Source organism: Alligator mississippiensis, chromosome 11 (assembly GCF_030867095.1).
Source record: "Alligator mississippiensis isolate rAllMis1 chromosome 11, rAllMis1, whole genome shotgun sequence".
NCBI classification, from domain to species: Eukaryota; Metazoa; Chordata; order Crocodylia; family Alligatoridae; genus Alligator; species Alligator mississippiensis.
Window position 1 is genome coordinate 10,887,777 of NC_081834.1, and position 12,354 is coordinate 10,900,130.

The 12,354-nt window shown below is 41.7% G+C and overlaps 1 protein-coding gene across 2 annotated transcripts in view; it reads right to left on the minus strand.

The window, feature by feature from the left end:
* The window catches only part of MCTP2 (multiple C2 and transmembrane domain containing 2), a 179,250-nt gene that overhangs the window by 122,703 nt on the left and 44,193 nt on the right, over window positions 1-12,354 (minus strand). For both annotated transcript variants that reach the window (XM_014606094.3, XM_006268225.4), the window contains exons 4-5: window positions 8,818-8,880; window positions 7,181-7,289 (exon numbers count right to left, since the gene is read on the minus strand). In XM_014606094.3, coding sequence (XP_014461580.1) covers window positions 7,181-7,289; window positions 8,818-8,880 — 172 coding nt within the window. The remainder of the gene's footprint in view (window positions 1-7,180; window positions 7,290-8,817; window positions 8,881-12,354) is intronic.

The following is a 12,354-nucleotide window of genomic DNA, read 5'->3' on the forward strand; positions in this document are numbered from 1 at the left end:
CATAGTTTCCCCAAGCAGTAGGAAGAGGGAAAGAAAAATAGCAACAAACCCATCTCTGTGGGGCATAAGAGGGAGGAACAGCAATTACATCAAGAAGGACATTTGTGCTGGCAACTGGAAAGTATTAAATAGTATTAATTAAAGTATAGTTTGGTATGTAGTAAATTAAAGTATAGCTTGGCATGTAGTATAATATAGAAGGAAAAGAGAGAAACAAACAAAAGACCTTGGAAAAGATAAGGAGAAAAGCAAATCTACCCCGGTCTGATTTCAAGTGGTGGTTGAGTTACACCCAACTTGACTTTGGCTGCATGAATGTTTTACTGCTGAATATCCAAGTACATAATAATTGGAGAGTTCAGAGAGAGTCCAAGAGCTGCAAGGAGTAGGTGAATCTGTTGAGTCCAATTTGGAGCTCCCAGCATCAGCCATTTCCAATGCCAGCAGTTAAAAGTGATCAGAAACATTTCTCCTGTCCTATCATACTTCTGAGATTGCAGAACTTTTCTCTTATGCATTTAGAAGGGATAAAAGGAATCAAAACTCGTGGAAGAGGTCATCCCTCTTATTAGACGAATTAGATATTTGCAAACAAATTATTTTATTTATTTGCAAGCTTCCCGGTACACTCAAACTTCATCAGGCATAGGAGAGAGCAGAGATTGTAAAAGTTCTCCTAGGTAGAAATGAAACTTCATATTTCACAGGAGAGCTGAAGGTGTGATAAAGTCTCCTGTTTGGAATAGTTCATTTTGTCCTGGTTAGGCACAGAGAAAGGTTGAAAAAATATTTTTTATCTTGAAGTTGCCTGCTGGCAAGCAAGATGTAGAAGTATATTTCCTTCAGGTTATGTTTCATATTTTCTAAAAGGAATAGAAACCTTTACCAGATATATTCCTCCCCCAAGAGAAAACCCCAGTGAACGGGGCATGAATCTGAAAGACCCAAGGTCAAGTTTCTGCTTTGTCAAAGACTCATCAGGAATCTGATCTTGAATGCCCCAAATGACCATCAGGCTCCTGGCTATTCTGGAATGGGTGTCCTTTCTGCGGCAGCCTTTCCAAACAACTGTGGGAGCAATGCCTTGACTGGAGTCTCTCATATCTCGGAGGAGAGTCCTACCCACACCTCTGTTTCTCTGTTACCCAATTAATATTCAAATTATTTAAACAACGTGAAAGCAGTTTGCTTTCTCTCCACCCATTTTAAACCAGAAATTCCATCAACAGATAAGAAAACCTATGCAAATTAAAGAAGGTTTCATTGAGACTGGTACCTTCCCACAAAAAGTTTTGGTTTCAGCCAGCAGGCATTTTCTGACATAGTGTTTAACTGACTCTCAACTGGCTCTATGAAGAGAAGGGAAGCAGAACAGCCAGCAAATGAAAAGCCACATGAAGAAACAAGTTTTCACCCTGAAAGAAGCAGTGGCAATTTTGTGATTGTGCTTTGGACAACAAATTGGCACTCCCATTTGAAGTTCTTGATGCTTTACGAACTTTGAGTTTGGCATATTTTGATTCAGTAGGTAAGCACACTTTCTCTTTAACTGTTCTGGACAAAATGCTCATCTAGAAACAGAGAGTGATATAAAATAGTGCAGCTGTAAAGAACCCTTGATACTTCTTGGTAGGACTAAATGTATTAACTTTAGTGCCCCGGATAAACACGGCTCCACCCAGCCAAGTTTCAACCCACTGCAGTGTTCTTTACGGCTTGCTAGAAATGGTTCTGCAGCACTCACTGCTGGACACTGTTAAACCAGTGACTGCTGCATCTCATTGAAGAAAGGGCTTCATTTCAGTAGCAGAATGAGTAAAAATGAAGGGATTGAAAAAGCTAAATTAGTTCATTTCGATAAAATGCTTGAAGTTGTATCATAAGAGCTACAGAAATGCACCGTACACTATTACTTTATCTTAGTACTGAGGCATTTAAAATGACCGCAAGAGGGCACCAACCACACGGTTTTTCTTCTTTTCGCTGCAGCCCATTCTGTTTAGGCCGTGGTAACTTTATCTAAGCTTGTAGTTGGCCAACAAATAACTTTTAACAGACGTATGAAGAGGAGAAAGGGGGGGGGGTCTCACTTCAGTGATAATGTCTGTGCATATCAATTTTGTGCGCTCTTCTTCGTTATAGCTCCACGTACTGTGTGTGTAACGGTTGATGGATTCCCTATTATCCAGAATTGGTCAGTGATTGTGGATTGATTAAAGTACACTGTCATGGATTTAAGGCAAAGACACTACCATTTTTTTTTAATTAACTGAATTAAGCCAGAGAGGCTGGTAAAGCACCTCACTCAAGCTTTGTGGATCTAACACCCACAGTATCTAAAGCTGTTTCTATTTCACATATAATAGTGACAGGAGAAAAAAAACAGGTAAGGTAGGAAGTCTTCAAGTGAGGCTTGCCCTTGGTCACTGGTACTTTCCATTAGATGTACAATAGGATCCCAAGTCTGAACACGGCCCTCGGTGGTACAGCAATATCAGGTATTCTTAAGGCAAGGGGTTTTGTTTCATTTTCTTTTATATGATATCTTTTTATTGGGCCAACTGTATAGTTGGGAGAGATTTTAGACAAGCTTCAGGGCACTCTGACTGCACTGTGTGGGTGGCTAGGTAGCTTTCCTGCATCGACTGGCACACTTTAAAATCAACTGAAAGCTTTACATTTTCAGAAGCTCTCTGAAAAACCCACCCCAGTATGAATATGAATCCAGTAACTGCATTCAGGACTGCTCACTGGTACACGTGCATAGAGTCCTTTCCACATGCAGGGCAAGGTTACTAGCCCAAGGAATTAATTTTTATTGATAAGATGCCCTTTATTTTTATTTTTTTATTTATTTTTTTAACTAACCTAGGTTTTGGGGGGCTTGGGGTTTTTTGTGTTTTTTTTTTCCTTGGGGGGGGTTGTTTTTACTGACATGTATTTGTACTTTCAGTAAAAAAAAAAAAGATTCTTGGCTTAGCAGACCTGTGCAACTTCAGCAGTGTTTTACACCCTCCTACCCCCACCACAGGGGTCCCCTACTCACCCCATAACCTGACACCCCTGACTATACCCTGCACCATGCTGCCTTACACAGCCCACTCCCGGGCCTGACCCCTGTCAGCCCCACTTCCCCTGTTCTTGCATGGACCCCTACTGCCTCCCCCACTCCTGGGCCTCAGCTCTCCCCAGCTGCCCCCCTGCCTTCAATGCAAGCAGCTGTTAAGAGGCAGGGGACAAGCATATGGACCCAGGGGAGTCGTTGGTAAGCAAAGCCCTGACCAGACTTCATGCAGTGCATGCAGGGTGCCGTGCCTGCACTCATACAGAAGGTGGCTTTGCTGCGCTCTGTCCGTCTTTCAACACTGCTCCAGCTTTTTCCCTAGAACAGTTTAAAGCAGCAGCGGTGCCATGTTTTTACAAAGGGCAATTTTTTTTTTAGGGTGTTTTACAGACTGGTATTTTTAAGGTGGATTTTATGGAGTGTCTGTAAGTTTACAGACAGCTAGCAACCCTGAAGCAGGGGCAAGTAACTCAATTGTGGTTGGAGAAATTAGGAAGGCTTTAGGGGGGGAAAAAAACCCTCACCTGTACAGTTCAGAAACAGAGCCTACACCCAGGCCTGACCCCCATTGACCCCACTTCCCCTGGAAGCTTTCTTGGAAGCCCCCCCTCGAATATATCATTCACTTATACAGTGTCCAAAGCACCAACGTGACACCGATGTGGATGGGGGTAGAGGAATCCACAGACTAATCTGGTGCAAGCTTCCTCCTTGGATCCCATAGAGGCAGACAGTGCTCACAGTCACATAAGATATCAGAACTTGGGGGGGGGGGGGAGGGCACTGAATTTAAGTCTCCCACTTTCCAGGCTAACACCTGTAGCACTAAGCCACCCTTCCTCCCTGTACCCCTTCCCACAAGACTGGCTGGACTCTATTACAGTGTTGTTTTGGCCACTGAATTATTTTACATCCAAACTGACTGTCCTTACAAAGCGAGTGCACGATCTTAGCCTGTCTACACTGCAGCTTGCAATGTGCCATGGACAGCCAGGTTAGCTTATGAAGTGAGCTGGCTCAGGTCCCAGAAACAGTCTAGCAGCAGAGCGCTTAACATGGACTAATTCACCCTGCAAAGTCTAGAAACCCCCCGAACCTCATGCTGTCATGAGTAGACTGCTTCCAGTACCCAGGCTCACTCGGGTCTCTCTACCCTACGTTTCATTATGCAGCATAGACAAACCCTCGGGGACTGACATTCACTCTGTCTAAAACTCCCTAGGACTGCTGTGTCCTACTCAAACTTTGAGCTGCCAGATCTCAGTGGCTGGGGTCAGGACCTCTTGGCAGAAAGGCCTTTGTCTCTGGAGTTTCCTATTGTCAGAGAGAAAGACATGCCCAGGATCTTTCGCTTTTAAAAGGGTGCTTGAAATACCCATCTTTTCTCCGATAAAAGCAGCTACAGTCTAGCTCAGGGAAATTTCTCACAAGGACACCCTATTTGAGTGCACAACATCACTACAGACACCCACCAGAATAAGCATCTGAGCATGTAAGACACTTTACGGGATCATCATATAGATATTATGGTGAAAGAAGCAGAAATCAGCAGTGACATACTAAGATTCTTGTACTGCCGTGTGCACACACAATAGGAGTTTCATTGCATCATCTGCTAGCTTGTGCATACTCGTTTCTAATCACCCTCTAAAGTACCTTCTTGCTATAGGGGCTACATACACAGTCTCTGACACATATATAGTGTCAGCAGCCAGCCAAAATGCTTTTATTCACTGAATTGTCATTAAAATTGGTTCATATTACACTGGGTTAAGTTGTGTAATATAGTCAAATCCAACTCAAGACATCACAACCTGAAACAAACAGCATCTCGTCTCTTCCTTGGAAGCATTCCTCTAACAATGGGAGTCATTTCCACAGAACCGCCCTGACTTTCCTGGCACGTGTGGATTCCTAGTTAACTTGGGGAATTGCTGTCCTATCAAAAATACACTCTGTTCTGTTTAAAAACCAAAGGCTTTAAACTATCTTACATCTAAACCTTCAGGATGCAAGGACATGGATGGAGAAGGGTGCATATTCCTGGAAAGAAGTTTATCCCCTGGCTAGGAGAGCAAAATATAGTGTAAAAAAAAAGAAAAAGCCCAATGATCAGAAAATACCTCAATAATAAAGGAGCACATTAATGAGCATATAAATCCATCCTATAAATCACTAAATATCCTGCTATTCCCACATGCCTTTTCAGACCCCAGTGCTATTCCAACACCTCCCCATTCTCTCCGTGTATGTAGCCCTATTTCACCAGTTCTAAGCAAAAAAACTTCTCAGGCATTTTGCAATGGACAGAAAGGTATAATTAATGCTAACTGTGTAAGTGGAAAAACAATGACAAAGACCCCTACCTGCTGTCAAAGTACTGATCGCTCAGATCCAGGAGAGATGATCGGGCACCTACCTGCCATGTTTTCAGTCATGTTCATACCCATCAGTTAACTTGCTTTCACAGCATCTGTCCAGCTTTCCTTTCACTAAGTCAAGAATTGAACGTCACAGGCCCTCTGGGGTACAAGTGCCTACACAGCTCTTCGCATGGGACACAAACCCTCCCTGCATTGGAGCAGGCAAGTTCAGAGCTCTTTATTAAGTCTCTCCCTGCCAGACACACACGAGACACTCCTCCAAGCAATGCAATAGGGCAGAGATGCTAAACCCCTGGCCTGTGGGCCAAATCAGGCCCCTGGTGCCAGGTCATCCCACCCAATGGGTTCCCCACAGGTCTGTAAAGAGCCCTACCAGCTGTGGCCTTGCACACTGTACAATGCTCGCACGGCTGTACAAGGGGTTGGGCAGGGGTGGCACAGGGTCCAATCCAACCACATGAGGCACCCCAGGGCCCCCAAGCCCAATCCTGCTGGATGAGACCAGACAGAGGCAATCCAGAGCTCCAGGACTCAATCTGGTGTGCAAGGTCCAATCCAGCCCACAAACCAGCCTTGCACCACTCATCTGGTCCATGGGACCAAAAGGTTGAATTCCACTGAAATAGAGTAAAGAAAATGTATTTTATTCTGTTGACAATTAGGAAGCTGCTCAATAGAGCAATTCTCTTATTACCCCTGAGGTTTGGCTGTTTAGTTTAAGGCCCCATTTAAGTGATTGCTACTTGTCCATTCCTCTTGGTATCGTCCCACAAACCAGCAACCACATTAAGACCCTCCTCAGAAATGTGTTCATACAGAGCCTCCTAAAGAGACACTAAAGGCAATTAAAGAAAAATTGCACGAGACTTTTTTCTTTTTTACTGTTGTATGTCAGCAGACCTAGGAGGACTCCTAGGAACGTCAGAGGGTCTAGGCTAGCCATTCTCACCCCATCCCTAGGAAACAGATCCCAGGGAAAAGCACTCTGACAATACATCATGTCCACTCACAGCCAGAAAAGGTCTGGTCTACTGTCTAAAATGAAAATGTAATAAAACCTCATTGGTTTCTCAAGTAGCTTGAAACAATATTCTCTAGAAATATTCTCTAGAATAAAATCCTTATTCTACCTTATAGAAAAGAATGACATGTCGGTGGCACTTAGAAATACCCTTATGTATTTGGGACCTTGTCTTTAATACATTTTTGTAATGATTCGGTTCTGCCTTTCCACCGCAAACTGTTTTCCTTCCATGTTTCCTAGACTTTATTAAAAAAAAATCTTCCTTTTGTAAATGCCTTATCTGCAAGTCGGAAAGCAATGACTTGTGTTTCTTCATTTCATTCATTTCACAACATCCTCTGGTCAACAAGAATTGTTTAAAAGTAGAACAACTGGGGCTTTGAGCAGGAGGGAAGAAGATCATACATTCAACGAGGATGACTGAGCAAGCGCCTTACACGTTCACATCATAAAACTACGCAGAAACTATGCACAAAGTAAAAGCACGAGTGTGTATCTACCTGTCCCTCCTTTGTGTACTTAGGGTGGATAACAAGTAACTTAACATTTCAGCTCGCCGCCTGGGAGACCAGGATATACCATAAGAAATAATAAATCTATGGACTTAAACTGGTGGAAAACTGAAGTAGGCGAACAAAGAGAAGCTGGCCTGTAGTCTTTAAAAAAAGAGAAAAACCAACAGCGCATCACATAAAAGGCATGGCTCACCACAGCGATCCCTGACAACCAGATTACGGCCTTCTTTCAGATGTATAGTCAGTAGGTAAGCAAAGGGACTAGGAAGGTTACTCAAATAATCACTTCCTTCCTCAAGCGACTGTAAAAGGAAAAAAAAAAAGAAAAAGAAAAAAAAAGTCATCAGTTTCACTTCCTATAAAGTACCAATGTAAACAGATGCTTTCTAGTTCTGCAGAGACGAGATTCACAGGCCTCATTTCCTGCTCTTGTGCTGCGGCAACCCTAATTATGCAGTTTTTTGGAGAAAAAATACCTCCTCTCGTGTAAGAGGAACTGATTTTCTTTGTTTCAATAAGAACCATCACAGCTGTAATAACATCACCAGAACATATACGCAGTAGAGAAAAGGTATAATAAAGGTTGGGTCATGAAACAAGACTGACCCGTTACAGTGAAGAATACATTGTACAGTGGTTGCTTCTAGTAAGTTGTCCAAGTCTGTATCAATCTGATTTTATTAAATCTATTAAAAGCTTTCATTTCCAAGTAGCATTCAATGAATCACGTTTCTCTGGACTTTCTGTCTTGCAGTTGTGACGTATATAGCATAATGCAAACCTAATCACAGTTAAAAGACTCTAGATGCTATCAGCACTCCGGTGATCTTCATCATCTCAGTTAAAACATCCACTGATATCACTGTTAAAGATAATGGGGCGTGAAGAACCAGTATGCTAAATGTGACAATTGCAGACCTGAATTCAAAGTTTACAAATGTACTTCACACCTGTGAAGAAGTGTCAAACTTACCCTTGTCTTTTTGATACAGTCCCTGTGCTTTATAAGCCAGATTGTTTTAGACCTGTTGGAGGTCATACAGCCCAGGAAATGTTTTATGTCACTCTTGATCACTTAAGACCATAAAATATTTCAATACAATGACTATTTCACGTGCAAGTTATGTTCCTGTTTGCCTTCCATCCATTTTCTCAGACCCTTAAAAGTAACTGAACACTTAGCTTATTGCTTTTCATCAATCACTGATATGATGCTTTTGCTTTGTCCAAGTTATTAAGCAGTTTGGTCAGGGCTGGATTAACCCTTTAGTGGGCCATAGGCAAACAAATTCATGGGCCCCAGGCTGGTTGAGACCTCTCCCTCCCCAGCCTGGCCCTACCGCCTGCGGGGAGTAGGGCTAGGAGTCACTGCTAGGAAGCAGCCACGGTGGCAGCAAGGCCAAGGGAGGGGAGGGAAAGGGAAGGGAAGTAGATGGGGCCATGCCACTGCCATGGAAAGAAGGACTAGGTCATCCTGTAGCTTAGGGTCCTAGGCATGTGACTAATTTGCCTATGTGTAAATCCAGCCCTGATTTGGTACAGATGTATTTTTTTCCTGGGTGATTAACTTAGAATGCTAGATGAAAGAGCCTTCATCGGTATATCAAAACTGTGGTGGGGATGCAAAATCTGCATATTATCATTAAAATGTGTTTTCTAGAATGCTTTTGTCCTTTTGACATGCTTTGGTCTTACATCATGTCCATCCCAAAGATCGGGACTGTAGCATTTCCTACATCTATAAAGGGCCAAGAATTTGAATCTAAAATTTAATTTAAGGAGATTCTCTGGGAGAACTGAAAAGTCAGAACACGTTAAAGTGACACTTACATTTTGCTCATCAAAAAGTTGAGAGGCTGTTGAAGATTCAAGGTCTGTGAATTCACATGGGTCCTGTAAAATTTTAAAGAAAAAAAATTAAACAATGAGAAATTAATATGACAGCCTCATCCATCCATGTCCTCAGATGCTTGCCATTCTATGAAATAAAAGTTTACCAGATCTATATCTAGAGATAGAGAGAGATCTATATAGATATATATACCTGCTACATTGTTGTAATATATATAAAATATATGCTATATGACATACATAATATTATACATGTATATTAACACATCCTTAAAACTAAATAGTTTTGCATCTTTCCTAGAAGTTCCAGCAACTGGTCTGGAAATCAAAAATATCAAACAGACGCACAAGCTGCTTAAGTTAGAGTGAAAATAAGTTTGCCTAATTAGCACTTCTCAGGAAGTGTCCACAAAATAAATTTCCTTCTATTGAAATGAGTTGGAAAACCCATCCAACTTCAAGTGTGAGACTCTTTCTGTGGAATTTTCATGTAGGAAAAAAAATCTCAGGGGAAAATCACGTAATGATATCTGTCTGCCTAAACATACAAAGTGTTTCTTTGGATCCTAAGCATGGGAGCAGCTAAATTACTCCAGAAGAGTAGTTCTCAATCTCTTTAAACTTAAGCTCCCCCTCTTTAAGCTCAAGGCAGCCCTTGGAAAATGGCAGCTCTTAGTTTTCACTTGCTTTTTGACCACAGAAAAATGATAAAGTAATTTCATTCTATTGCAAAGAATGTGGAAAGTCCACGACAGGTCAGAACGCTCTTGAATGAATTCCTATTGGAAATCTCTGGGTTCATCTTGTGAATCATATTTGCCCACCTAACAATGCCAACGCTGGGTGGCATCCGGACTGCGTGGCTAATGTGGCGTGGCTGCAGCAAGGGCTCCGATTGAGAATCACTGCTCTAGGTCTTCTAACAAGTCCAAAGAGTGCTGATGGCCCCGCCACAGCTCCCAGGATCAAAACCTCCCCTGTATCCTCTCAACCATTTTCCCCACAAGCATTTGTCTTATAAAATCCTGTGTACCTACAAAATATGAACCACTTTAACTATCTGCTGTTATACTTAAACGTGTTGCAAACATTCTAGCATGGACACCATTCTGCTTTACCAGAATATCTTGCCTCATACAGACAAGAATAAATAATGTCAGTCTAAGTCACTTTTGCACAGATATAACTATGTGCGCCCAAGAAGTTGATGTGTTCCACTGAATTTTTTTTAGGAGTGGTTATGCTCCAGTAAAAATAAATAAATAAATAAAAGATCAGCTGTTAAATTTCAAACTCGGCAGATACTGGGCAAAACTTCTCAAGGGCAGAAGAGGAGAATGCAGATTGTTGCCAAGTTAAAAACAGACTGAAAAATCCTTTGTTAAGAAAAGCAGGGGAAAGGCAGGGGGGGAAATCACTGCATTTGTACTTCACCATTTTCTATGATAATGGAACAGCCTGGACCTTCTGCTCACGTAGGAAGAGAGATGGCACAGGAGAAAGCCCAGGTCACATTGTCTGCACCAACAGCCTCCATTCTGTCTTCTAGGAGCGTACCAGGCACTGACCCATGGACAAGCTCTCTGGAAGGATAAAAGAGGACCTGCAGGCCAGACTACCCCTGGCCGCTGGTACCCTCCTCTGCTCAGACTTCTGCATGGCAGAGGAAGCGAGATTGGGAACAGCGGTAGCGGACAGCCTCAGGGTGTCTTCATGGCCCAATTCCCCAGTTTGGCACTATGGCCCTGATGTGGGTGGGTAGAGAGGACTTCTCTGCAGTGGCTTCTGGAGCTGACAGAAGCAATATAGACATATTCTATGTTTATATTTACAAATGTAATCCCTCTTTTTCAATTTTACTCCTCCTCAAAAATATAAAATATACTAAGTTGAAAGAAATATGGTAATACAACATTACAACTGAGATTTTCTTGGTGTGATAAGCAGAAATGATTAAGTTTTAGTTCCCACTGGGCACGTCTACATGTGCGCATTTACTGCACAGTAACTGAAATTACTGCACATTATGGGCACACATCTATACATACATGCTCGTCCTGCACAGTAAATATGGTGACATGCCAACTTGCATCAATTAGTTACTGCACAGTAATGCATGTGTAGACGTCTTACTTCGCAGTAAGATAGTGTGTGTGGACTGACTTGGGACTAAAGTTAGTCCCAAGTCAGTCCACACACAGAGTTAATGCGCTTTAACACCTGCACATGTAGACACTGGCCTATTCCCACTTACTGTGCGGTATATTTAAGCCAGTGTAAATGCACATGTAGACATGCCCACAGAAACCCTAACTTGGCCGCATGGCAAACATGGATTAAAGGCAGAGAAAAATCACCATCTTATACTGCAACATAATAGGTTCCATATATAAACCTCTGAGCTGAGCTACAGCTGTAGCGGGAATCCTGACTTGGACCTTCCTGACTAGCTTGCATAACAAGTCAATCAAGGGTACTAAAAAGGCTTCCAAGAAATTTCCTTCAGACACCAACAGCCATATTCACAGAAGTCCCTCCCAACAAATTGTTTTAACCTACATAAAAAGCAGGATCAAAGAATAGTGGAGAAGAGGGAAGGGTGAGAAAGGAAACTGCTGCTTTCCTACTTTTTATGTTAAACCAAGTGCCCTCCAATGATTATTTCTACCTTTGTTTGCGTATTGCATATTTTCCATTCTATGCAAACCATTAGAACACATTTCTACAGAATTTTTTAGATAACGAAAATAGATTTCATTTGATTTCTGTACAACATAACATGCATTGCTATTATTCTGAGAAATACAGATTTCACAAGGGTCCCTGAAAGTCCATCATAGCATAGCTAAAGCGAAGCATTAAAACTTTGTTGTTCTAAATAACTACACTGCAGTCAATGAAGTTTCGATGCTTAAACCGGAGGAGCATCATGAGGCTCATGTCCATGGTACAGAGAATTAAGATCATCTAGACATGGACTTCACGTGCAAAATTAATAGATATAGCAAGCTGAATCGATCTCAGGGAAAGTTCCTATGGATCAGGAGGAATTTTGACCTAATAAGGTTTGTAGAATTTGACCTCTTATACTTGCATAAAAAAATAAAATAAAATCAGCATCATATAGTTATTTTTTCCCCTGTCGCTCTCCTTGTAAACCAGAACATAGTGTACTGCCTAATTCTTAGATGCTAAACCCTGCCATATTTTATACTAATGTCCATTCACAGTAACTCCACTGAAAGAACAGGAGTTATAACAGTTAGCACTGGTGGGAATACCACTACAATGCAGTCCTTTATTTTGCTTCATTTACCTTTCTAAAGTATAACTTTACTTTAAAAAGGGCAACAAAACAAAACTTACAGAGAAAACTGTTCTTTTAGCCATTTGGTGGTAAATTTTGAATGCCACAAAAGGAAAGCTAAAAGTGTTTGTTCTATTATAGTCTTTAAGTTTATAGAAAAATCAAAAGTTTTTTTTCAGTCCTAGCTCATGGTGCCATTGATAATTAGT